The following is a 26,033-nucleotide window of genomic DNA, read 5'->3' on the forward strand; positions in this document are numbered from 1 at the left end:
CCACCTACCTTGCTCCAAATCAAAGCCACTCTCAAATGATACAGAAACCTCAGTCTTGAAGATTGTTCTGAAAGAGGCATGAAGAAAGGCGGCACTTTTCCAGTGAGTGTAGCCTCATTTTAAGCACCAAGCTCTGGTGCTTAAAAAGAAGTTCATATCACTTTATACAGAACTTACAAGTTGTACTATTTTGGGTGGGTGCTTATTTGTAATATTATTGCAAAATGAGGTAAACCAGAGTACCCAAATACATAAACTAAATAAACATCATAAGAATCGTAACCTGTCACATGGAAACTCAGAATTGAAAGGAATCTGAAAAATCAGATGGGCTGCCCTTTATAAATAAGGATGAGGCCCAAAAACCCAAAACCAATAAATGACAGGGCTTAGACCAGAATTCAGCTCTGCTGAGCAACAAATTATAAAAGCAAAGGATGATATTACTTCTTGTGTTGATAATAGTACTAGTTTTATTTTTGACAGTTTTATGGCGCTGTGAATAATTTTTCTCTCAGCAACATCCTGCTTGGTAGCTTAACTGCATGATTCATAATCATTCTTCAGCACCTTTGATTTAAATCACAAGTCTGAAAGTTGCTACATCAATGATTGCTTTGAGAACAAGAGGATTGTCTTCTTAAGCTTTGTACAAACATGTTCTAACAGTGCTTTGGTTTTGTTGTTTTATGCAGTCCTTTTCTCTCATGTAGGGAATGTGAACAGCCAGTATAAACAAATTGACCTTCTAGGCAGTTTGTTATCATTGTGTTATTAGTGAAGTTTTCTTGATTGGGTAAGATAGGCATGGAATGCTAGCCCAAGGAAATAGGACTGGGTCCCCTCCTGTAAGAGATATGTTGCAGTTGCTGCTAACTTCAAAAGCATCATGGAGTGAAATCATTTGGAGATATTTGTCTGTTAGTTGCTGACTCTTCCCTGGCCCCTTGTAGAGGCCACTCCCTCACCTGTAGGTGTTTGTTCAGATGTTACTATCTCAGTCAGAGCCTCCTATTTAAAATGCCATACAACCTTACTCTTCCTGTAATATGTATTTGTCTATTTATCTATTTGTCTATTATCTCTTGTCTGCCACTAGATGGTAAGTTCCACGGGGGCAGGGTGCTTGCCTGTTGTGTTCACTGCTGTACTCTAAGCGCCTGGAAACAATGACTGGCACCAGAGAGTGTCACATGCAGACATTTCCAACTAGGGCTAGTAAGTACTTAAGCCAATTCACAATTCATTTTGCCCTGCTCCACCCTCTCCCCATTTCTGGTTATTTCTCCTGTTACCCAGGAATAAAACCTTGAGGCAACGTTAAGTCCTCTTTCTACTTGGCACTCCATGTGCAAATAGCTACTGACTTCTCCAGTTTTTTGCAAACCTGCCATTCCAGTAGTTACCAAGTTCCCATTTCTTCAGGCGCTCCTCCATTTCATTTCCTTCTCTACACCTACAGCTCTACCAGCTCCCTTTTCGTTTGCCTTCACATTCTTATCTGCAGAATGAAATCCAGAGTGAGAAATCTGGCATTCAGAGTTCTCTGCAACATGATCTCAAATCCACTTTTCCAGTCACTATCTCCTGTATATAAGAACAGTGATTTCCAACTTATGCTTGTAAATGTGAAAGTAAAATAAGGCTTTAATGGTAATACCCTGTAAAATCCCAAGGTTGCTTCATGACAGTTTCTTTCTCTCTTTTTATTAATGAGTCCGTCTTTTCCCCCAAGTAGGCAGGAATTCAGACAAATAAGACTAATGACTGTTAACCTGTTTGTACCGAGAACTTATGCTGCTCTTTCTGTTTTTGAGTGTCCAGGCTTCAAAACCTCCCTTACATGTTACCACTACCCCAAATACCTAGATAGGTTCAGTTGGATGTGGTATTGCTTTCCTCTGAATTCTAGTGACTTTTCATGCCTTTTTAAGAACTTATCACACTCTACCTTGAATTGTAATTCTTTGGGCATTTGTCTTTTCTTTTTTGCTACATATAAGCTCCTGGAGGACAGAAAGCATGCACACACAAATTCCAGTTACTTTTTTGAGGAAAAATAAGATATGCACCCACTTATTTGTTTTTTAAATAAAAGTGAACTTAAAGTTCTCCTTAATGGGTCTTTAAGTCATTAAATATTGAGCCTCAACCATCATTTCTACAATATGGACACTTCAGGAAGAAGGCAGGTGAAATTCAGTCCTAAAAAGATTCCAATGAAGTTATTGAGGTCTGGATTTTAGAAGGGAGTAAGTACAGGGAGAGCAACAAACCCAACATCCACGAAGGTGGACAGGCACAAGTTTAAAAAATATACACAGGGCTTCCCTGGTGGCACAGTGGTTAAGAATCCGCCTGCCAATGCAGGGGACACGGGTTCAAGCCCTGGTCCGGGAAGATCCCACATGCCGTGGAGCAACTAAGCCTGTGGGCCACAACTACTGAGCCTGTGCTCTCTAGAGCCTGAAAACCACAACTGCTGAAGCCCGCGCACCGCAACAAAGAGTAGCGCCAGCTCGCCGCAACTGGAGAAAGCCCGGGCGCAGCAACAAAGACCCAACGCAGCCAAAAAATTAATTAATTAATTAATTTTTAAAAATACATAAACTCACTCAGAAAACCATTAGGACAAGACAGACTTCATGGAGCCATCTGCAGCTTTGGATTTTCTTGTGAGGAATTATTCCTAAGCGTTATTTTGTTTTTGCATCTCTAGGCACGAATAATACTGTCTCCCTTTGTTTTCTGAGCTGGTAAGACTGAACATTCTCTTCCTTTTTCTGATCTGTGGAGAATAGTTTACCTTCTTTCCCTTCATTGTTTAATAAAATGTTCGTATTTCTTTCGTCATTTATTTTCTGGATATATGGAAGAAGATATATGCCAGAAGCTTTTAACTCTTCAGAGAAAGGTGATAGATATAAGATGCTTGAATTGTCTCTTGTTGAAGCTTTCAGTTTTATTAAGTCTTCTATCAGCATTTGGTTTACTATGTTTTGCTTCATTTCATTATAAACATACGCTTGCACATATTCCAGTTGAGTGAATGCTTTTATTTTACTTGTGATTTTTTTCTAATAAATTAAAACTTGTTTCAGGAACTTGTGTAGACACTTCTGCAATTTAATTCTCTTTTCTTTTCTTTTGCCTCCCAAACCTCAACTGGGGTTTTCCCATTCTAGGGCACCCATTAGCCTAATTTATTTTCTTACAAGTATCATCTAAATTTATTTTACCATTCCTGGAATGAATCTGCAGTTTCTGTTGACAGGAAAGAGTTGGTAGGGAAAAAATATATGTATATAAATCCTAATTTTTGTGGATTTTTAAAAATAATTTTTATTGGTGTATAGTTAATGTACAATGTTGTGTTAGTTTCAGGTGTACAGCAAAGTGAATCAGTTATACATATACATATATCCACTCTTATAGATTATTTTCCCATATAGGTCATTACAGAGTAATGAGTAGAGTTCCCTGTAGGTACTTATTAGTTATCTATTTTATATATAGTACTGTGTATATATCAATCTCAGTCTCTCAGTTTATCCCCCCCTCTTTGCCTGCTGGTAGCCATAGGCTTGTTTTCTACATCTGTGACTCTATTTCTGTTTTATATATAAGTTCATTTGTACGATTTTTAGATTCCACATGTAAGCAATGTCATATATTTGTCTGTGTCTGACTTACTTCACTCAGTATAACAATCTGTAGGTCCATCCATGTTGCTACAAATGGCATTATTTCATTCTTTTTTTATGGCTGAGTAATATTCCATTGTATAAATGTACCACATCTTCTTTATCCACTCCTCTCTTGATGGACATTTAGGTTGCTTCCATGTCTTGGCTATTGTAAATAGTGCTGCAGTGAATATTGGGGTGCATGTATCTTTTCGAATTACGGTTTTCTCCGGATATATGCCCAGGGGTGGGATTGCTGGATCATATGATAGTTCTGCATTTAGTTTTTTAAGGAACCTCCATACTGTTCTCCATAATGGTTGTACCAATTTACATTCCCACCAGCGGTGTAGGAGGGTTCCCTTTTCTCCACACCCTCACCAGCATTTATCGTTTGTAGATGTTTTGATGATGGCCATTCTGACCGGTGTAATGTGATACCTCATTGTAGCTTTGATTTGCATTTCTCTAATAATTAGTGATGTTGAACATCCTTTCATGTGCTTTTTGGCCATTTGTATGTCTTCTTTGGAGGGATGTCTACTTAGATCTTCCGCCCATATTTGATTGGGTTAAGTCCTAATTTTTGAAATGTTAAAACTTTAAGGTAAAATTCTGCATATTATCTTTACTGACAACAGCTAACGTAGGTCAGGATTTAAAGCTAACATACTACAGCTTATACTTAAAGTGTATGATAATTTGAATTTGTAATTGGTTGTAAATTTTGTCCTTTGGGAAATTTCTTCTAATGTGCTAACCAGTGAAGTTTTACTGTCAGAAGCAGAATCTTGAAAGCAAATATTTGCTTTGAAGTAAAGTATCCATATCACCCTGTTATACACCTGTGTTTACCCTGAGTTTTCCTTGTTTATAAAATGCCTTCGTTAAGGGTGTTATCAGATAGGATCATTCATGTAAATAATGAAAGTTGGGGCATAGACTAATTACATATCTGTAGTACATGGTAAGCACTGTGTAAGTATCTGTTAAATAAATCAATCTGTATTTTTAGGGAGAATTTTATTAAGATATTTTAGCATATTAGTATGTATAGTAATGAATTGATCTAGTAAAGGGGGAGAAATTGGTGATTCTGGAAAGAGCTTAAGCAAAGGTGTGAAATTATCAGATTTACAGTGATTTTAAAAAATCACTCTGTCTGCTGTGGGAAGAATGGATTGGAAGGGGGTTAGGACAGAGCAGAGATCCCAGGTTGGAGGTGCTCCCAAGAGACTGTGAGATGTGATGGTGATTGTTTTTTTTGTGGGGTTTTTTTTTTAGTTAGGTTTTTGTTTTTTGGATTTTTTGATACCTCCTCAATCTGAATTGTCCCAACCTCCCCAGTCAGAAGCAGCTTTACCCTAGGCTTCCTGTGGCCTGCAGTATTTTGCCACTGGTGGTTCCATGTGAATCCCCCCTTCACTTTTCTTTTGCCTCGTGTAGTCAACCATCCCCCCATCTCTCTGCCAGTGATCACAGTCCCCCAGGGAGTCATCCTTGGAAGTGTTCTATGTGGTAGTGTGCCTCTCAGTGGGAAAGCTTGGGAAGCTGGAAGTAGGGCAGGCGTTCTGGTGATGGGGAACCCAAGATGGTGGCCTTGGGAGGCCAAGGAGAGTAGAGCAGAGCATTGCTGCTGCAGTTACACCCTTGCCCTGTTGTTCTGGAACCAGCAGAGGGGCATGTTAGTTGCGGTAAGTTTCAGGCCTTCCTGTTTCTCCTGGCAGTTTAGATTTTAGTATTGGAGAACAACGGACTGTCAGCAGTTACTTCCACCTCACTCAGTCCCTTCCTCAGATGTCTTTAATAAAATGCAGCCAGTTTCAGAAAACCAACAGACTCACATAACTTTTGTCCAGATTCTGGAACAGTCCTATCAAATTGTTGGGTGCAGATTATTCTATATTGTGCCTCCTCATTGGATATTTTGCACAGATTTTATTTCTGATTCTTATATCACTTTTCTTTATCGAGAATTAGGATAAATAAAAGATGTCTCAAGTAAGAGATACAATAAACCTACGAAAAACTAGGACTGCTTTGTGAATACAGAATGAGAGAGAAATCAAAGAGGGGGTGGGGTGGGAATTAGAGAAAGGATATAGGAGTAAGGAAGGAAAACAGGAAAAGTTGTAACGGATTCATCATGTGCTATGTGTGGGAAGGTTACTGTGTATCTTCCATTGGCAGATCCTGTTAGAATTTTCACCTCTTCTGCAATGAACTTAATTTACAGATGTGACAAAGATGTGCTTTGTTTCTCTTGAAACATTTCAGATATATTTGGAGCTGGTATTCTGTGAGGGGGAAATAAACAGATACAGATTATGTACTGTTACAGTAAACTTTCAATAAAGTAACCAGTTAGCTTGGGGTAAGAGTGTCCTGGGAAGGTGCTTTTAATATAGTTTAAAATGAAACCTATCTGCTTGACCTGTACCCTCCTAGGGAATAATTCCTGCCCTCATCCCACCCCCAATTCTTTTTCTTATTCTCTGGGTCAGTCCCCATCTCCCATTTCTCATACCAGTCCCCATGCCATGCCCAAAGCCTGTGCATAGATTTTCTTTTGTCTCTTCCTCGACTGTCTCTGTCGGCTCCCTCCTTTGGATCCTTGTTTCCAAACACACAGCATCCAGTGCTGTCCCCCTGGATGAAGAAGATCTGTAGCTCTTCTAGGCCTGTGCCTTCCTTTTGGAACAGGATTGTTCTTAATTTCCCTTTGTGCTTTGGTATGGATCACTGACCCTTCTCTGCCATATTAGTTGAGTGGATACTGATAATTATAAAAGTATCTACCTTGTAATTTGGGTAGAGTCCACTAGTCAGTACCAAACAGTCTTCATGATTGTGAAGGAAATGGAGTTAAGAATGTCTCTGCTTATATTTTAGAGGGAAAAGCAGAAGAATCTTTTGACTTTCTTATGAACATTTTTTTTTTTTTTGGCTGTCTGAAACAAAGATGGACAAAATCCAGGACAATAATTGCATACAAGGGACAAGAAGATGGGCATGGTAATGAAGGGGAAAATTCTTTAAAAAAAAAGAAATCCTTAACTAATATCCATCTATTTTAATCAATATTTATCAAAAAAATTTTAATATAACATGAATTTGGACAGTTTTCTATCATGAAATTTCTTTTTTTTCATATTTCTACTTTTTACAGGCCCCAAATTAAAAATATAAATCTATTAATGCTTTAAAAAATCCTGTGGTAGCATCCCTTTTTGTACTGTCTTTATTTCATAATTTAGCCCTTGATCGTCCTTGTGATGGGACCCCCCACCCCACCCCAGCGTGCTCTGTACTAAGCCGTTGGTTAGATGTTGATGGGTGATGTCTTCAGCAGCACTCCTGACACTCTGTGCTGCACTGACCCCTCCTGGTGGCCGAGTTGAAAGCTGCTTTTCCTATGCGTGTCTCTTTCTATAACCCAGTTGCTAATGGACACTTGGTGCTCCCTTCCCATCAGTTTGTTTCTCCAGAGGTGATTTAGAAGAATGGGGTGTATGCAGCAGTACCATAGGAAATTGAGAGGCAGCATGTTCACACTGGGCTCTTGGGTCAGAGCCATGTTCACTTCACAGTGCTGCCACCCAAAGCTGTGTGAGGATGTGGAGCTGATAGCCTAGGTTTCTTCATCTGTAAAATGGGAATAATGACACTTCTGTGAGGAGTAAGTGATGTGTTACATAAAACGATGCCTGGTGTTAGTACTCAGTAAATGTTAGTTTCTCAGCCTCAGCAGTACTGACGTTTTGAGCCAGGTCATTTTCTGTTGTAGGCATTGTCCTGTGCATTGTAGGATGCTTAGCATGATCCTTGACATGTAGCTACTAGCAGCCGCCCAAGCTGTGACAACCAAAAATGTCTCTGGACATTGCCAAATGTTCCCCTGTTGAGAACCACTATAAATACAATATTTACTAGCTGTTACATTATCTTTGCCAAGCACTCTCACTCCTAAGATCCAGCTGGCTTCTGAAAGTTCTATCCTCATCTGACCCACTTCTTTTTGTTATGTTGGGCTTGTCTGAGTTATTTCATTAGCTGGATGTTAAGGTTAGCTCTTCCTTTCTGGGTTAGTATCTGAACTACGTCTCCTTAGAGCCATGTGATCTACCCCTAGGCAAGCCAGCTGCTCCTGGGAACCAATGTACAAGATTATCTTGTGACTCTCCAGCAGAGTGAAGGCAGATTCTTTTCTGGTTCCTCTTTGAAAAGCCCTGCATACCTATGAACCTGCCCAAAAGTCCCAACTTTTATTCCCACGTGAACACAGCTTTTTGTTCTGTTCTTTCTTAGTGTGGGATTCTTACATCAGTCCTCTTCTCATTCTGTTTTATTGGGCTGCCTGGCCACTGGATGATTTTGCAGAATTTTAATTGCTTCAGTTTTACAGAATAAATATACCTTAAATTTACAGTAATAGGGTTGCTTTTTCAAAATTTTACTTCTGACCACTTAAAAATAACATCTATGAACCTTCTTCATTGCTTTCCAGAGGACTCTTTAGAGCATATATATGTTGGAGAGGCAGTGTGGTATAATGGGTAAAGGTCGTAAAGTCAGACCACTGCTGGTTCAAATCCTGACTCCACTACCTGGGGTGGGTTACTTCATCTTTTTTTTTTTTTTTTTCGGTACGCGGGCCTCTCACCGCTGCGGCCTCTCCCATTGCGGAGCACAGGCTCCCGACGCGCAGGCTCAGCGGCCATGGCTCACGGGCCTAGCCGCTCCACGGCATGTGGGATCTTCCCGGACCGGGGCACGAACCCATGTCCCCTGCATCGGCAGGCGGACTCGCAACCACTGTGCCACCAGGGAAGCCCTACTTCATCTTTTTATGCTTCATTTTCTGCTGGGTTTCCTCTCAGTGGGGCTGTTGTGAGGAGCAATCAGATTGATACAAGTAAAGCACAGTCTGGTTTATAATCTTGCTTAGCCACTCAATGTTAAATATTGTTAGGTTGCCAGTTTGATTTAGTTTGAAGGAAAGGAAAATCTTTCTTAAGGAGAGACAATGTGGAATAGCAAACTAATACATATATATTTTGGAGTTGAACAGATTTGATTTGAACCCTAGCTCTATTGCCTATTTGCTGGATACTAGCTAGGGCAAGTGATTTAATCTTTCTACGTTTTTCTTCACAGCAATATATTCATTTCCAACCTATGACTTTAGCTCGTTTTTCCAGAGAAAATTGAGGCAAACAAGTGTGATATCTTTCAAACTTCTGCTCCCATACCTGCTTGGCTTTATTTTTAGCAAGACTGAGGATACATGACAGTCTGCATCTGTGTCCCTTTTCTGTGCTCTCAGAGTGTACCATGCATACATCTAAAATCATACTTAGCCAACTATTGAAGGTTCTATATTGCTTATCATTCAACCGCATTAGGTAAGTTCCCTGCAAGCAGAATTTTATCTTTGTTTTTCTGTTGCTTAATGCATAGTGAAAGCTTTAATAAGTGTTTGTTGAATGAAGGAATAAAAACAAATTTGAAACAAGTTGTTAATGTATTTGATTCAGTTTATTGACTGCCTGTGCAGTGCTGGGTTTTTTACACTCATCTCGAATCCTTAAAACAACCATATGAAGGGTTGCTAGCTTCACTTCCTAGATTAGGAAACTGAGGCTCAGATAATTTAAACGTGTCCAAGGACCCGAGGTAGAGAACTGTACATCTGTACAATTTGTAGTCATAGGAGAAAGGAGAAAGGATCTCCTGACAGAAGCTTTGGCCTTACAGAGAGGAACGCAGCAAGTGCCAAGCAGCAGCCTACCCAGGAGGGAGCAGGGTGAGGAATTCTGTTTCTTGATCCCTTTCTTTCCACCCCATGTCCTGCCAGTGCCTCTCTGGATGAAATCAACCAGCAGCTAGAGGGCAAGGGAGCCTGTGGGGTGCAGGCTTTAGAGGTTGGTGCCCTGGGGTGTGGAGCAGGGTGGAGATGGATCTGAAAAGGAAAATAGAGAATATCCAGTGCAGTCTTCCTCTTTCTGTCCGTTAGTACTCACTCACCCTTTGGGTGTAAGGCTCCTGTTCCTAACTCAGGGGAAACACAAGGTCCTCTAGTCACTGCAGCCAGTTCATGCGTGCTCCCCCATGGAGGCACTGCTAGTGTTCTTTGTGTAACGTAACAGAAAAAAACTGAAACAAAGCTGCTGTAGTCTCTGCGTCTGTAGCTAATCTTTTGGCTCAAGTTGGTAATCATTCCTTTTTTTTTTCTAGTACTTATTTTACGTTCCCCTTACCCTCTGCCAGGTCAGTAGCTGCTTACCAGATGTCAGGGGTTATGCTTATTTTCTCCAGCAAAAATATCCCATCTGGAATTGCAGGCGTGATTGGCATCACCATCTGGTTAAATTCGTAGTGATCCGTAGTCACGCTCTAAGGTCTTTTGCCTTTGGTCTAGGTAAACAGGCATGCCAAACGGGGATGTAATAGGAACCAACGCCCCTGCATCCTTCAAATGTTTGATGATGGTACTGGTTTGTGAGCTTCTCCAGGGATGGGGTATAGTTATTGGTTTGCTTTCTTTGTGGGGAAACGGGGGAGAGTTCCAAGGGCTTCTTCGTGGCCCTGTCTTCCCTAATGGCTTTTATGACAGAACAGGGAATCAGTGCAGGGATTTGGCCAGTTACTAAGTATATCTATTTCCACTAAAATTCTAGGACTAGGGAAATAACCACAGGATGGGCCCGTGCTCCCCTTGGACCCACCATGAGACACCAGGGTTGACTTTATCTCTCACCTCCTCTCTGGAGTGAGATGGGTGCTCTGACTGGTGGACCACGTTTTAGGTCTCCTGGGATTAGTGTCAGTTCAGAGCTAGTGTCCGGTAACCCTTGGAAAGACTACACATTTCTCTTTCCCCAGTGGACAGTCACCCTTGTGAATGGCTGCTGGTACCTCTTAGGTAAGGTCTGGAGAAAGCTTGGTGGGATACATCTGTGGCTGTGTGTAGGGCCACAGCCATCTTACACTCAGTCCTCCTTGGTCTAACATCCTGTGAATGTTAGGCTCCTCTCAGTAGGCTTTGAACTTCTTTCGGGCTCTTTTGGCACCTAATTCCCGTTAGGAGGCCATGAGGGGTTAGTGGGAGTAGGTGGTGAAGAGAAGTGGCATCCCCTTGTGAAACTACTTGAAAGGGTTTTATGGGAGGTGGGTTAGGAGGCTGCGTCTTCTCAGAGGGCTGTAAATTGCTGCTTTCAGCAGACATGTTCAGCTGAATGTGGAGTTCAACATTCTTAGCCTCGTTTGTATCTGCCCCGGTGCCTGCATCCATGATTTAGGATCATTTGACTTTGCAGGGTTGCATGTTTAATTGGTTCTGCAGCCCTTATCCTCAAACTGTGGCTTGATCCTTAGCCCTGTCAGATTAGCAGCTATTAGGAAAAAAGGACTCCTTTATAACAGCCATAGATTTTCCACTCATCTGTTGGGGAATTCATAACTTTCAATTTGTCGTTTGCTTGGTGCACATTCTCAAAGACCATCAGAAGCAGCCGCAGCCCATGTCACAATCTTTGAAATCAACATTTTCATCATCTACTTGGACTTACAGCACCTTGCTCACCACCTATACTTCATCCTGGGACAGGGAGTTTGAGTGATCTTGGTATCACTATGTGCCAGATTATCAGTTTCCCCTCCCCTCCCTCTATAGGAAGGTTATCAGGATGCATCAAACATGCCTCCCATTTTTGAGGGTCTGTTTCCTGGGGTCATTCTTGGTAGCAGTTACCGCGTCAGTCGTGACACACTTGAGTAATTGAAGGGACTCGAACAAAGGGACTATTTACTAAGCTGTTGTGGGCAGAGGTGACAGAAGCAGCAGCAGCAGGGCGTGGTGAAGCACCCCTTCTAACAGTGTTTGGAAGCCGTACTACTCCCAGGCCTTTAACTGTAGCTGTGGGAGAGGGGTCACCTGGTGGGGACTGTGGCCTTGGGTGGAGAAACCGCTGCCTGTTAGAAAGGGAGGAGGAGAACTAAATACCTCCTACCCTTCCATCTCCTGCTAGTGCCTCGCATTGGATGAACCCAACCAGAAGCCAGAGGGCAAGGGCAGGAGGCAGGCTGCCTCAGTGTGAGGTCCACAGAGGCCCGTCTTCTGGGCCGTGGCGGGGGGAGAAGCGTGGTGTTGGATCTGGAAGGGCAAATGGGGACCATTTAGCACTCTTGCCAGACTGGTATTTCTGGCCCAGATTTGAGTGTGCCCCTTGAGTGCTGGGCTCTACACTTAACCGCCTGCTGTCCACGTAGGCTGAGATGTCCCCTGGGCACCTTGTGTGGACAACTTATCCTTCCCCCGCAGGTCTTTCTCCGTCGTCTGTTCCTGATGCCACTTAATGTCATATCTTAATGTCCGTTCCATAGGGAAGGCCTGAGGCGTGATGTTCTCCTTTAGTTCTGCTCCTCCGGACCACGCACGGTAAGGCACAGGAGGCTTTCAAGCGCGTACGTAAATGTAGTACCAGCAGGCCCTGCCACCCCCTGGATCCACATTCTCAAGGGACAGGTGTGGCTAGTGTAGCACCATAACCTTCACCCTCCCGTCATGTCTGCTGCAGATGGAGCAGAGTGCGCTGGTGTGGGTCCCGGGGCTCCTGCACAGGGCTCGCCTGCCTTTGAAGAGCTGTGGTTCCACTTGCTCTGATTGCTTAGCAGAAGAGCACTGTGCCTGGAGGACAAGGCTCTTGTCAAGATGGTGCCCTGGTCTAGTGGAGGTGGGGGGGAAGCTGCTCTTCTGGGGTTCTAGGGTACTCTAACTTGTAACAAATGCTGCACCCTAAGCTTAGGAGGGGACCATGTTTTCTAACAACTAATTTAACTGCATATAAATCCTTCCTGACTGCATTTCCAGCAGCAAATCCAACAAAGTAGGCTTTGAATCATCTCAAAGGAACCACCTTTGTAATCAATTAAATTTCATTATACCTGATTATTTGATGTCTGCTGATAGATATTTGAAATCGTTACTTGAATATAATTTATTTGCAACTGTTAGATCAGTCACAGTGACTTCCTGAAATTAATCACCGAGGGAACCTGGCAGACTAACCCTTTAAAAAGTATTATTTGGTGTCAGTGGAGACTGTGGGCTACTGTGTGTAGCAAAGGTGACATCAGTGTGACATCTTGAGCCCTTTGTCCGTGGGTGGGATGATAATATTAGCATAATTGTATTTGTTTTGTATGAAGATCTACTGTAATATCTCTGACCAGGGGTCCAGTGCCTAAGAATTATCCATAGTTGTTAAAATGCAGCCTAGCACAGTGGGTAAGAGTCAGGACCCTGGAGCCAGACAGCTTGGCTTCAAATCATTTAACCTGTCTGTGTGACAGTTGCCTCACTTGTAAAATGGGGGGTAAATAATTAGCTTACCATACAGGTTCCTAATCTGAAGCAAACTTCACCTGTTCATCTTGATGCTAGAAGCTTGAAAACCATCCTTTGAAAAACCCTGCTCTTAAATCCATCAAACTAGAGTCCTTTTGGTTGAGAGTTAGCCCTTAGTCCATATGAGCCATGGTGTATAAACTCCGGGAGTTTCTTAGTAGAAAAGAAGGTAGGTGGGACGTAAATGTTTGATTGTGACTTAGCTATTGACAGGGACATAACAGAAACTGTGTTTCTCACCTGGGCTGAGACTTACGATCAAAGGTAAATTCCTGGCAGAATAAGCATAAAATGGGTTCTGTGAGCAAGGAATGGCAAATCACGGTATTTTAAATTCATTTTGCTAATTTTTTTTTTTTTTCTGTTGGTTAAGGTTGCATGATGGAATTTGAACATTACCTCAAGAGGTTTTATGTTTTGGATTAGTTAATTGTGTTTGTCCTCTGCTGACTATTTCTTCGGACTCACTTTTTGGTGTCCTTTTGAGGCAGTAAACTCAAAGGGATTATACCATGGACTACAAGGAAAGCTGTCCAAGTGTAAGCATTCCCAGCTCTGATGAACACAGAGAGAAAAAGAAGAGGTTTACTGTAAGTATGTAATGTAAAGCATATGGAACAAAATGGAACGTAGAGAATATTTCCAATTCTGCTGTTCTTCCTTAACCTAGAATGACCTCCCCAGACTTTGCAGATTTTACTTATCTTTCAAATGATATATCCTCCACAGTCTTCTCTGTGTACGATAATGGAATACAATTTCCTTTTTTAGTGCAGAGTTTTGCCTGTTTACCTCTCCCTTTGGAGAAACTTGTGAAACTGTCTGATAGACCATCTCACCAGAAAATGTGCATACGTGTGGTTCTGTGACACATCACATCTCAGGGGGTCAATGGACTCCAAAAGTCATTGATCCCATGTGAAGAACCACTGTCTTGAAATTTCCACAGTATCTTTCTTAAGACATTTGTCATTTTCTATCTCCATTTTAAAAATATTTTTAAAGGAGTAGTCTAACTCATTTTTTCACCGTAAAGGTAAAGTCCATTTCTAATTTTACTTTTTATCACCATGGTATCTACTGTAGGACTTTATAAAGAATAAGCACAATGAATATTTGGCTGAGTCAGTGTATCAGTGACTGCCATTTGGAGAATAGTCACTTTTCTAATTAGTGTAATGAAACGTATTGTATTTAGTTCCAGTAGTCTTGTTAGTACATACAGAGATCTGCTGTCCTCCTCTCCCTGAAAAAAATGTCATTTATCGTGTCTGTAACTGACCTGGCCTTCCTTGTAAGGCCCCACCCACTGAGCAGTGTGAAGAAATTCATTTAACCCAATTCTGTTCAACAGTTTGAGCTAAAATTTAAGCAGTTCTTTTTTTTTTTGCGGTACGTGGGCCTCCCACTGCTGTGGCCTCTCCCGCTGCGGAGCACAGGCTCCGGACGCGCAGGCTCAGCAGCCATGGCTCACGGGCCCAGCCGCTCGCGGCATGTGGGATCTTCCTGGACCGGGGCACGAACCCATGTCCCCTGCATCGGCAGGCAGACTCTCAACCACTGCGCCACCATGGAAGTCCTAAGCAGTTCTTCTAAGTAAAAATGCCCAGCCTGTCTTCATTGTGCTCTCTTTCTCTTATTTGAACACACACTCCTTCTCCAACTTAGCATCATGGTTTGTGGCAGGAGAGGTGTCCCCTTTCACAGTGTTTGTTCAGTTGATGACTGACCTCATGGTAGCCTGCTGAAGGCTTGGCATTCTTGTCATCGTCTAGATCTTTGCCATTCCAGGTGTAGAGTGACTGGTCTGGCAGACATCCAGCTATGGTTGACCTGCCAGTCCTGGGCATTTTGTTGGCATCCACTGCTGGCATCTGCAGTTGATGAACTGATTTGTGATCTGCCCTTTGTTGGCTTGGCAAGGGTCGTGGTGACTGACTGCTGACTCAGCTTCCCCTTGGCTCGTGATGGCTGTAGACCCCACTGAAGCTCTGCGTGCCCTCCACCTTCTCCTGACTCAGGTGGTCTACCCTGGTCTCTGACCAGGGGGTCACCCGGCCCCTGCCAGCTGAGTGCCATGACAAGTGACTTTCAGCTCAGGTCCATGTCACATGGGAGTTGAGGAAAGCTGAGGAGTTAAACTAAACCCTTGGACCACCCCACTCTGCCTTCTTAACTAGGTGGGGTGGGGCCCCCCAATGGTGGTTTTCTCCCAGAGCCTCAGACAAGGAGCTGGAAACAGCCCTTCTGTCTTCTGTTCTCCCTTCCTTAATAAGCATACCTCCACACCCTGCATAGAAGCCCAGAGCAGAGAGATTGCAGTGTGTGTCTGGCCATTTGCCTCTCCTCAGATGTTGCAGCAATATCTTCAGCATTTCTTCCACATTCGTATAAGCCAGTTTTAGAAACATCATATTGATGGTAAACAAGAGGTCGGTATGCTTAGCATAAGATAGTGGAGTGTGTGAAGTTTTCCTTCCTTCCCTCTCCTTACTTTTACCTTTGGACCATTCTCTCCTTCAAGGGCATAACCTCCTGCCAAGTTTGATGGAAGTTCATACATAGCAAATACAGGCGATGGGTTATCTCAGGTGTCCTTTTGTTTTTCGTGGTAGAGGTATTTCCACGTCTTCTGTGAAAAGGTCGAGGAGGCCTATAGTGTCACTCTTACCAGCTGTCCCAAGAGGTGTCCTGTGAGTTCTCCAAGGCTCTATCCAGATCCCCTTGTTCACTTCCTTCCTTCAGATGCTCAGATGTTGCCTTGTTGTTAGAGAGGGTTTTTCTGACCACCCTATATAAAACAGCATCTTCACACTCTGCCCCTTTCACACTCTGTCCTGCTTACCCTGTGTAGTTTTTTAATAGCAGTTATCACCACCTGACATACTTTGGGTTTATTTATGTGTGCTTTCCCTGAATTTGTTCTTTGAAGCAAGAACTTCCCTCACTATTGTTTCACCAATACCTAGAACAGTATTTGTTGAATTGAAGTTGAATGAAATGTAAGATTAAGTTCACATGTTAGTTGCTGATCACTGCAGTACAGTCCCCGGTCCTCAGGAAACTTGGTTCTACTCAACACAGATCGACCCGATCCCGCCCAGCACAGACTTTGTCCAGCTTCAGCATGTCTGTGTATTATTGGGGAACAAAAATAGACACTGCGTTAACTATGCAATAATATATATATATATTTTTTTGCGGTACGCGGGCCTCTCACCACTGTGGCCTCTCCTGTTGCGGAGCACAGGCTCTGGACACGCAGGCCCAGCGGCCATGGCTCACGGGCCCAGCCGCTCCGCGGCACGAGGGATCTTCCCGGACCGGGGCACGAACCCGCGTCCCCTGCATCGGCAGGCGGACTCTCAAACACTGCACCACCAGGGAAGCCCCTCAATAATATTTTTATACTCTAGTTTTCGTGTGTCTTTTAAACGACTTTACAGAGAAATGCACTGTGTTCTAGGATGTCTTGACTTAAACCAAGTCTAAATTATACTTTCATTTATCCACTCAACAAATTGTCCTTGAGTTTCTTGTCTTATGGCAGGGCTGTTCTAGGCACTGGGAATACAATGGGTAGCAAGAATGATACAGCCCTTGCTCTCAAAGAACTTACATTCTGGTGGGGCAAGACAGGCAATAAGGAAATATATTTTTAAAAAACTTAAGATTTATTGTACTGTTATTATTGTACTGTTTCTGTGAAATTTTGTGCATTTTTGCAAATGAGAGTGTTTTTTAAAATTTGAAGAGGTTTTGTTTTTGCCTGTTGGTATTTTATTAGAACTTAATAAGCCCTTGTTCATAAATCATCCTGCCAATTAATAACTTCACAGGGCTTTATCTTAAGCTCCTGTAAATAGAGTTGCAGCAGAACTGCTTTGGCCTGGAACCTAGGTTTGGGTTCTCATCTTGGCTGTACTTGAGTATCTATGGGAAGCCAACTTATCCCACTGGGAAGTCAGCACAAACAGTGCTGTTTGTTCAAGAATCTCGTAATCATATAAACCTAAGTATCTGATCCTTTGGTAGCAGGCCTGCTTCCAGGCCTATCTGATCCTGAATGCTGTAGGAGATAAATCTGTAGTCTCCTCCTAAAAACATGGCTCAACTTTTGTCAGCACCCAGACTAGGTTCTTTTTCCTCTACTTCTGCACTCTCTCCCATGGGAGCAGTGTCATCTTATAAACGATTCTGATATCTTACACCCAGTAGCTTCCTTTAGGACAATTTGATGTCCTCTTAGTTAACACCAGAAAATCCTCTTACTCCTGTAGCTCACATAGGGTGCCTGGATGCTCTTTTTCTCTCTGCTTAAGTGATTCATCACTTATCCAGGTAACTGATACAATGACTTTGCTTCACTTTCCAGGTGAGACCTGATCCCTTTCTCACAGGGGGATATGGCTTTACGTTCTGGGGCCCCTCGTACTAAGGGCCTGTTAATGTGACCATATCTTCAACAATACTGCAGAATTCCTACATTATAATCATATGCAGTATCAGGGAGATCTTTCTTCACAGTATTATCTATCTATGAACTGGTGAGTGTAGCTTTCCAGTCTTCTGTGGGAAAGGATAGTTTATACATATTTGTATGCCCGTCTTCTAAAATAAACCTGGTTTACTCTGTTATCTAACAGACTGTGGACAATTGTATTGTAAATATCTCTTTCCCCTAATCTTCACTGTAAAATAGTGAGATTGATAACCCAAGCCATACATCAGTGAACCTTTCCTCATATACCTGGATCCTTGTTATTTTTCTCTTTAGAAATTATAAAAGATCTTTGGGGTTCCAAATTGTTTTCTGTACATTGGTATGTTGAATTATATTCTGAGAGTATCTGTGGGACGAATTATGAGAGTTAATTCTGTATTATAACTGTTGATTTGATACTTGTTCTAGTGCATGGAGGGTTAGAAGATTTAGATTTTAGTCTCACAAGTCTGTGGACTTGGGCAAGTTACTTAACTTTGGGGGGCCATCATTTCCTCATCTGTAATGGGGGTTGTAATATTTATTCTGCTTATTTCCTCATAGGGTTGTTGACTGTGGTTATGTGAAATTATGTATATATGAAAATATTAAACACAGGTTAAGATGGTAGTAGGAAATCTGAGGATAAATTCTTAGTTTGAAAAATACTGTGTAAAAGATGCCCTGAAAGGAAGAGAACTAATAATTTAGTGTTTACTGTGTTCCAGGCATTCCTTTTGAAAATACTTTATCACTTCGTGGTAGTGGTTACTGCTGGGGAAGAAGAGAGCAGAATGGCATCCGTTGAAACTATAATGTTTTATTTTGGGGGAAGAAAATCTGAAACAAGAATGGCCAAATGTCAGAATTCAGAGTATCTAAATAATGAGTACATGGGTATTCATTGTGTTATTCTCTGAAAACTATGGAAATATTTCATAACATTTTAAAAATAAAACACTTTTCAACAAGATAAAATAAGTGTTTCAGTTGGTATACTTCTGTATCTTGGAGAATCACATATAAATAGTAATGTCTAATATCAGTTTCATGAGTATGAAAGGTTATTTGCATATGTAAATAGCTAATGTGCTTTTTTTTGTGATCAAATTTTATTGTTATTTTTTATTTCCACAGGTTTATAAAGTTCTGGTTTCAGTGGGCAGGAGTGAGTGGTTTGTCTTCAGAAGATATGCGGAGTTCGATAAGCTTTACAACACTGTAAGTAACAGTCAGTCTACAAGATTTTTATTTAAAACAAAACACCTGAGAAAACTGGAAAATGAGATTTATTTGATAATTAAATAATACTTATATATATCAGATAAGCAGAAAAGGGTAAGGGGTTCTTCAAAACATCCTGACTTTGGAATTCTTACCAAAAAGGGTGGAGAGAGGACTGTTGAGAAGTTTCAGATAAACTATTGAAGATATGAAAACTAAATATACAGCTTAAAATACATTTCAGTGTCATAGGAGATTAGAAATAAATCCTTTCTACCTACCTTTCTAATAATTGTTAATCATCATGCTCTTTGTGGTTAAATTGCCCAACTATAAGCTTTAGGTCTGAAAGTCTGTCATAAGCCTACCTACCTTCTATGGTTTCATTCTCTGTTAGAAATTAGTCTAAGGTTCCAGATTTTAAGTAGCTAACACAGCTGAAGTGAATATTGACTTTCAAAAGCCTGACAGTTACCTGAGATCATCAGTTATTTAAATAACTAAAACCTGTTTTATATATTCATAGTTCAGATATTATTTTTCATCCAGTGTTTACAGTTACAGTTTCTACCATAGGAAGCTAGAGCACCATGGTCATTTTAACACATCAGGCCAGATCTTACACAGGGACCAGTGTTTGTGGAGAACATTGCCTTTAAGGTTATGCATACGTAGGAGGCCAGAGGACACTGCCTTTGTTGGTCATTAGAGACCCCAGGTTATTGAGACAGCTCTGGGTTCCAAGCTTTGCTTCAGTTAAGAAAAAAAAGCAATTGGGCCTCAAATCACAAATTTAAATTTCTTCTGCTCTAACAATAAACAGCAATCTCCTCATGTTGTTATTTTTAAAATAGTAGATTATTAGGCATCCTCCAGAAAAAACTGTTTCATATTTTAAAAGTTAACTTTTTCAGTTTTCTTATCCCTGTCTCTTGATTTTAAAAATAGTGTTAGATGGATATATGTCTATGGGTTATCATTTGTAAAATATTTTAAATATGGGGGAAGGTAAGCATATCTCAGTTAAGAGGTAAATTACTTCCTAAATGGGCCAGAATGAATCAGATGTTGTCTAGCTGCACAACTTCCTGTGTTTCCTTAAGTCATGAAAGTTAGGTGTTAATATTTGAGTATCTTTAGTTATAAAGGTAAAGTAGGAAAGTTTATTGGGGGCACTCCTCCCACATGATCACTTTAATTCTCTTTCCATCAAGCAACCCATGTTAAGCTTTTTGCAGAAAATTCTCCCTAATGTTAGTTGAGTCTTTACCATCCATCTCCCTCATTTTTCCTGTATTTCTCTTCCTTTTTTCATCTTTTTCTTATTTTCCCATTTTCTGTGTCTTCCTCTCTTTTTATGTAACTCCTTCCAATTCTGCCTTTTGTGGTGAGGAGCTAAGAAAAAAACAGGGGAATGGTATCAGTTGTGTTCTCTGAAACTACAGAAGTGAAGTTAAACTTGGACTGGATTTCTCCAAGTTTGAAAACACAAATTCTTTCCCTATGCTCCTTTTAGAATAAAGAAAAAAGTGAAATTTCCAATCTGTAAAATGTTAACTGTCAGTTTAAATGTGTATTTATGACTGTAGTGTACATTTGGAAGCTTTTTATTAAAAGCTTGTTGAACACATACAGAAGTAGAGAGACTAGTATAAATAGAGAAGATAATGTAATGTGCCATCCATCTCCAGCAATTACCGTACACGGCCATTCTTGTTTCATCTCTGTCCCTAGCCAGCCCACTGAATTATGAAGCAAATTTCAGACATCATGTCTTTCCATTTGTAAATATTTCTGTATACATCTTTAAAAAGATAAAGATTCTTTAAAAAATATACATACAATATCATTATCACATCTAAAAATAATTAACAATAATGCCTTAATGTCAAATACTTAATGTCATATAAACTGGTTGATAAGTCTATGAAGTGTCTTTTGTTTTGTTTTGTTTTGTTTTGTTTTTTTGGCACGCGGGCCTCTCACTGTTGTGGCCTCTCCCGTTGCGGAGCACAGGCTCCGGACGTGCAGGCTCAGCGGCCATGGCTCATGGGCCCAGCCGCTCTGCGGCATGTGGGATCTTCCCGGACCGGGGCACGAACCTGTGTCCCCTGCATCGGCAGGCAGACTCTCAACCACTGCGCCACCAGGGAAGCCCTGAAGTGTCTTTTTTTTAACATTGTTATAAGTTTATTTTTTTGTTTAACTTTTTAAAAAATATTTTGTTGAAATATAGTTGATTTTATGACCTGTCTTTTAATCACTGTTTTCCCCTCCACCTCTCTTTCCTTTTTTTTTTTTTTTTACAATTTTTTGTTGAAAGAAACAGGGTCATTTGTCTGCAGATTTTTCATTCTGAATTTTGCTGAGAGCATGCTCATGGTGTAGAGTGATTAATACATTCTCCTATTTGTATTTCCTGTCAGTGGAGGAATGTGTGTGTGTTTGTGTATACATAGTGTATGTTTGGTTGTTGTTTCTAAAACATCTAAATTTACTAGAGGAATGCAAGGATTGGTAAGACTGTGTATGTGTGGTTTTTTGACATCAAGCTTACAGTAAAAATAAGCATTTACCCATTTTTATGGCTTTACTGCCCAAATTTAATTTCTTCAGGATGAAGTTTTTCTTTCTCTGGGGATAAGCAAATCTGAGAAACAATTATTAATAGGAGGAAGGCTAGAGCAGAGGGTATTGAAAGCAAAATTCATCAGCTTTCTCAGAAAACAATTGTCAGTGTGTTCACTTAGAGAGAACACAAACATCACATCTCCTGAGGTAACAAAACAGTGAGTAACGTATTCAAAACCTATACTCCAGGTTCTAGTCTAAGCACTTAACATAGATGATTTTCTTTAAGCCTCACAACAAATCACTAAGGTAAGTGCGAAGATTATCCCCATTTTCCAACAAGAAAACTGAAGCTCAGAGATGTTAAGTAACTTATTCCAGGTCACAAAGATACTAAGTGTTTTATTGGGACAAAATGGGATTAGTCAGACTAATGGTATTTTATTGGTATAATTTAATATTGTACATTTGATCATGATATACTTAAAGGTATGTCTTATGGCGGATTTTTTTGAAAATCAGATTGTATTTTGTTTTGGTACATGTATACCTGGAAGACCTATAAAATTAAGTTCATGTAATGTTATGTTTTCAATTCTAGTTAAGGAAACAATTTCCTGCTATGGCCCTGAAGATTCCTGCCAAGAGAATATTTGGTGATAATTTTGATCCAGGTAAGCAATAACTTCATAGACCAGCCATAAGTGATGGTTGAAGTTTGAAAAAGTAGTTAACATATTCATTGCAGTGTATAATAGTATAACGTTACAAAGCTAATGGATCTCATGCTCTACGAAAATAATGCCTCAGGAAGGTGCTTACTGTGTACCAGCCGTTGTTTTTAAACACTTTATGTGTTTTAATTCATTCAGTCCTCACAACAACCCTTTGAGGTGGGTATTATTATCATCACTATTTTATAGGTAAGGAAACTGAGGCACAGGTTGACTGATTTGCCCAGGGTCGCCTACAGCTAGTAAAAGTCAGATTTGGAAGTTAAATTCAAGCAGTCTGGCTTCAGATAAATCTATTGATTATTAAGGATAATGGGCAGTACTTTTCTAACCATGAAACATTTACTAAATGTGTACTCTGTACACGGCACCCTGCAGGCCTCTGAATGGGATACCAAGAAAATGTCCTGTTGTTCCCCCTTGGGGAGCCTGATGACACATAGGATCTCAGAAATCTGGAGGCTGTATATATGTCTGAAGCCTCAACTTCAAACTTTTTTTTTTTTTTTACTAGAATCTAGAAGAAATTAACCCAGTACACAAATGGCGACCTATAGAGAGATAGAAGTCTCTATCCACCAGAAATTCTATGCTGTAAAGTCATCTGTTTATGCCACAGGTGGATCCTGACATGCTATCGAGTTTCCTGCCTCCCCACCATCTTACCTCCTAAACTAATTTGCTTGTAACCTTGTAACCCATCAGACCTGTGATTCCTTATGTAGGAGCTCTCAAATGGCTTATCTTGCTTCCTCTCTACCACCTAACCTTACACCATTCCTTTTCCTCCCAGACCTTTTCACTATACCTTGTGCAGTTCTGCCCGCGATGAACAAACTCCTTTATCCTCTGTCTTCTTATTTCTTTCACGTTCTTGCTGTAATTAAAACTGAGTTCCCCGCCCCCCAGGGTGCTGGAATCCCCTGTAACCCTCTCAGCTGGAGACTCTTTATTCTTTTACACTTTCTGAACCTCAGGATTGGAGAGGCTTCTCGTTTCCCCTGTTCTTTTTCACTTCCCCTATTTTATGTAGACTTTTTTTCTCTTGGGAGAATTTAGCACACTTTATTATTATTGCCAGTTTGTCTCATCGGGCTGTAGATTTTATGAAGGTAGATACTGTATCTTTTTTATTTAATTATAGTGCCTAATAAATATTAGATTCTCAATAAATGTTACTTGAATACATGAATCCATTAATAAAGAGACGATTGAGTTGGCACAGCAAAGCCAGTTACACATTCCATGGATTGATTCTATCGGCCAGTGGCTTTTGTATTCTTGTTCTCTTGTTTTGTTTTTAGCTGTAGAACACTTTTTTCCTAGTGAAATCTGATGCAGAAAAATGTAATGTGTAGAACAAATAAAAACGGAGCTGCTTTGTTGGTGTAGCAGTGAAGTATGTCTGTGGAGCATAGGTTGAAAAACATCGTGAGGGCAACATGGGGGCCTTAGAGATATTTGAGCGAAGTGGCAACATGATGTGAAACCAACAGTGTATAATGTATAGTAGGCACAGCAGAGGGAACACGAGATAGAGACTGGGAGTCTGGTTAAGGGAGTATTCCAGTAGTCCTCAAATTAGGTGATGAGAGCTACAACTCAGGTGGAAATGGGGCTAAAAATTGAGCCATGTGTAGGAAATCTTTTAATGAAAAATCTGTAAGAAATCTTGGTGATTGCTTAGGTAAAGGAGACATATAGAGAAGAGAATCAGAGATAACTGAAGTGTCAGGCCTGGGTGAATGAGAGAATTAATTAATTTGAAGTGACAGAAAGACATTTAAGAGGATTCAAACTACATGTTAGTGATTAACATAAGGCTTGAACTTGGGTTAGAGTTCGGTGGAGCCCTTAGTTAAACCCTAAAATCAGAATCATTTTATCCAGGGAAGGAGGCAAAGAGATAAAGACCTGCAGCGTTGCTGCTTCATGGTTCAAGGCAAAATACCAGACAGTGCCCTGTGGTATTTATGTTTGGTAGATTAATTATTTGATACTAAGAATTGATTTTTATTGAAGAACATTTTGAAATCCATCCTGAGCATGTGGTATATGACTTGGCAACAGTGAAGTAGACTATATGTTATAGATTTTTGGAAAGCCTTTCATTGGGGAGATCAAATCTAAGTCATACTCAACAAACCAAAGATTGGTAGGATGTTCATTTTATTAGGCTTTGGCTAAACAGACATTCTCATATTTTGCTGGTGGGAATACAAACCTTATGAAATTTGGCAATATTTAGCAAAACTATATATACATTTCCCTTTGACCAAGAAATCACATTTCTAGGAATCTATTCTAAAGATAAACTGCATCGGAAATGATGTATGTATGTACAAGACTGTTTACTGTAATGCTGTTTTTCATAGCAAAAACTGGAAACAACTGAAACATCCCTCCAGTATTGGAATATGGTACAGCTGTAAAAAGGAACGAAAAAGCTCATTGTGCATTACTGTGGAGTGATCTCCAGAATACCTGGTTAAGTGGAAAAAACAAGGTGTGGATGTGGACAGTGTATATTTTTTGTGTAGGAAAGGATGTGAAGATTCAAAAGGAAATAATGGAAGAATAAACCAAAAACTAAAAACTGATGACCTTAAGGAGGGAGAGGCCAACTGGAGACAACAGAGGTGGATGTTAGACCTCCCTGGATGAATCTTGTGCACAGCTTTGCATATTTTAAACAATTTAAAAACAAAAACAAATGCAACAATATTGAAGTCTCTAACAACTGAAAATAAACAAGGAAAAAATATAACTGTATTCTGATTGGTGGTGAAACACATGGAGAATAATTACTTTAAATGACTTTAAAACATGGAAACTCAGCTTTATATTCCTCATGGCAAAAAAAAAAGTGTACAAAGAAATTTTATCCTGCATTCAATAATCTCATTGATAATATAGAGTTATTTTGTAATTATGTTAATGTCATGAGAACCAAAATTTTAAGCAGAAGAGGAAAGAGATACAAATATAAAATCAAAGATTTTAAGTAAAAATTCCTGTAATTTTAAACTTGGGAATACAGTATGAAATCATGATTTATTTTTCTCTTTCTAAAACAATACATATTTCCCAGTGCTCTCCACTGGAAATGCCTGAAAACAATAACAAATAAGTAGCAGCAAACACCCTTAGCATCCAGGTTGTAATCTCTAAATACCATTTCCCCCTTAAAGGAACCACACTTCCATGGCAGTTCCAGGTGCTGGGCAAGAAATGTACAAGATGGTCCTAGGATATCTTGGCCTGAAAGCAAAGAAGCTATACAAGAATACTGAGGTTTTATCAAAAGGCCACAGGGGCCCAATTGATGGGGCTTTCACTGGCTAAAGATGGGACAGTTAGAGCGTGAAGAAAGAAATTGTCCTTTTAATTTAACCTCGTGTTTGACAGCTACCATATAGAGTTTTTCCATACATCTTTCTGAGTTCTTATGCTGCAGCTTCTAAGTCCATGCATGTCATTTTCTTCTCTGTTTTTTTTCCACTCTATGTTGGTGGTTACCAACCTCTGTAAGATAAGTTTTACATACTTGAGGCAGATTTTAAGGGTTATTTCTGCCTATGCTTTTCTAAGTTAAAATTTCATTTTGAATTTAAGGATCTTTCTGTAGAGTATACACAGAATTAGCTATATTTCTATATTCTAAATAGTTTAATATCAAACCTTTTGCTGATAGGATCTTGGAATCAATATATAAATTATATTTTTTGGGTAGTTTTAAAAACAAAACAAGATTATCTTTACTACTGAAAAATAAAATTACAAAGTAACAAAACAGTTGAGTTAAATCAGGGATGGGGCATATGAAATTTGGAGACTGTGAATGCTAGAATGTGTAATCATTTTGTTTGGTTTTTTTTTTAATTCATTCACAAACATCAGTTAAGTACATTCCAAGACACTGTGTT

The 26,033-nt window shown here is 40.3% G+C and overlaps 1 protein-coding gene across 9 annotated transcripts in view; it reads left to right on the forward strand.

The window, feature by feature from the left end:
* SGK3 (serum/glucocorticoid regulated kinase family member 3) overlaps positions 1–26,033 on the forward strand; it is a 112,125-nt gene that overhangs the window by 47,197 nt on the left and 38,895 nt on the right. For 4 of the 9 annotated variants that reach the window (XM_033843249.2, XM_073794473.1, XM_019925230.3 and 1 more), the window contains exons 2-5: positions 12,010–12,126; positions 13,469–13,685; positions 18,716–18,799; positions 21,975–22,047. In XM_033843249.2, the coding sequence (XP_033699140.1) occupies positions 13,608–13,685; positions 18,716–18,799; positions 21,975–22,047 (235 nt within the window). In that variant the 5' untranslated portion in view covers positions 12,010–12,126; positions 13,469–13,607. Of the gene's footprint in view, positions 1–12,009; positions 12,127–13,468; positions 13,686–18,715; positions 18,800–21,974; positions 22,048–26,033 lie in introns of those variants that run through there. The other 5 variants (XM_019925232.3, XM_019925231.3, XM_019925237.3 and 2 more) reach the window with 3 other exon arrangements.

This window comes from Tursiops truncatus, chromosome 17, assembly GCF_011762595.2.
Source record: "Tursiops truncatus isolate mTurTru1 chromosome 17, mTurTru1.mat.Y, whole genome shotgun sequence".
NCBI lineage: Eukaryota > Metazoa > Chordata > Mammalia > Artiodactyla > Delphinidae > Tursiops > Tursiops truncatus.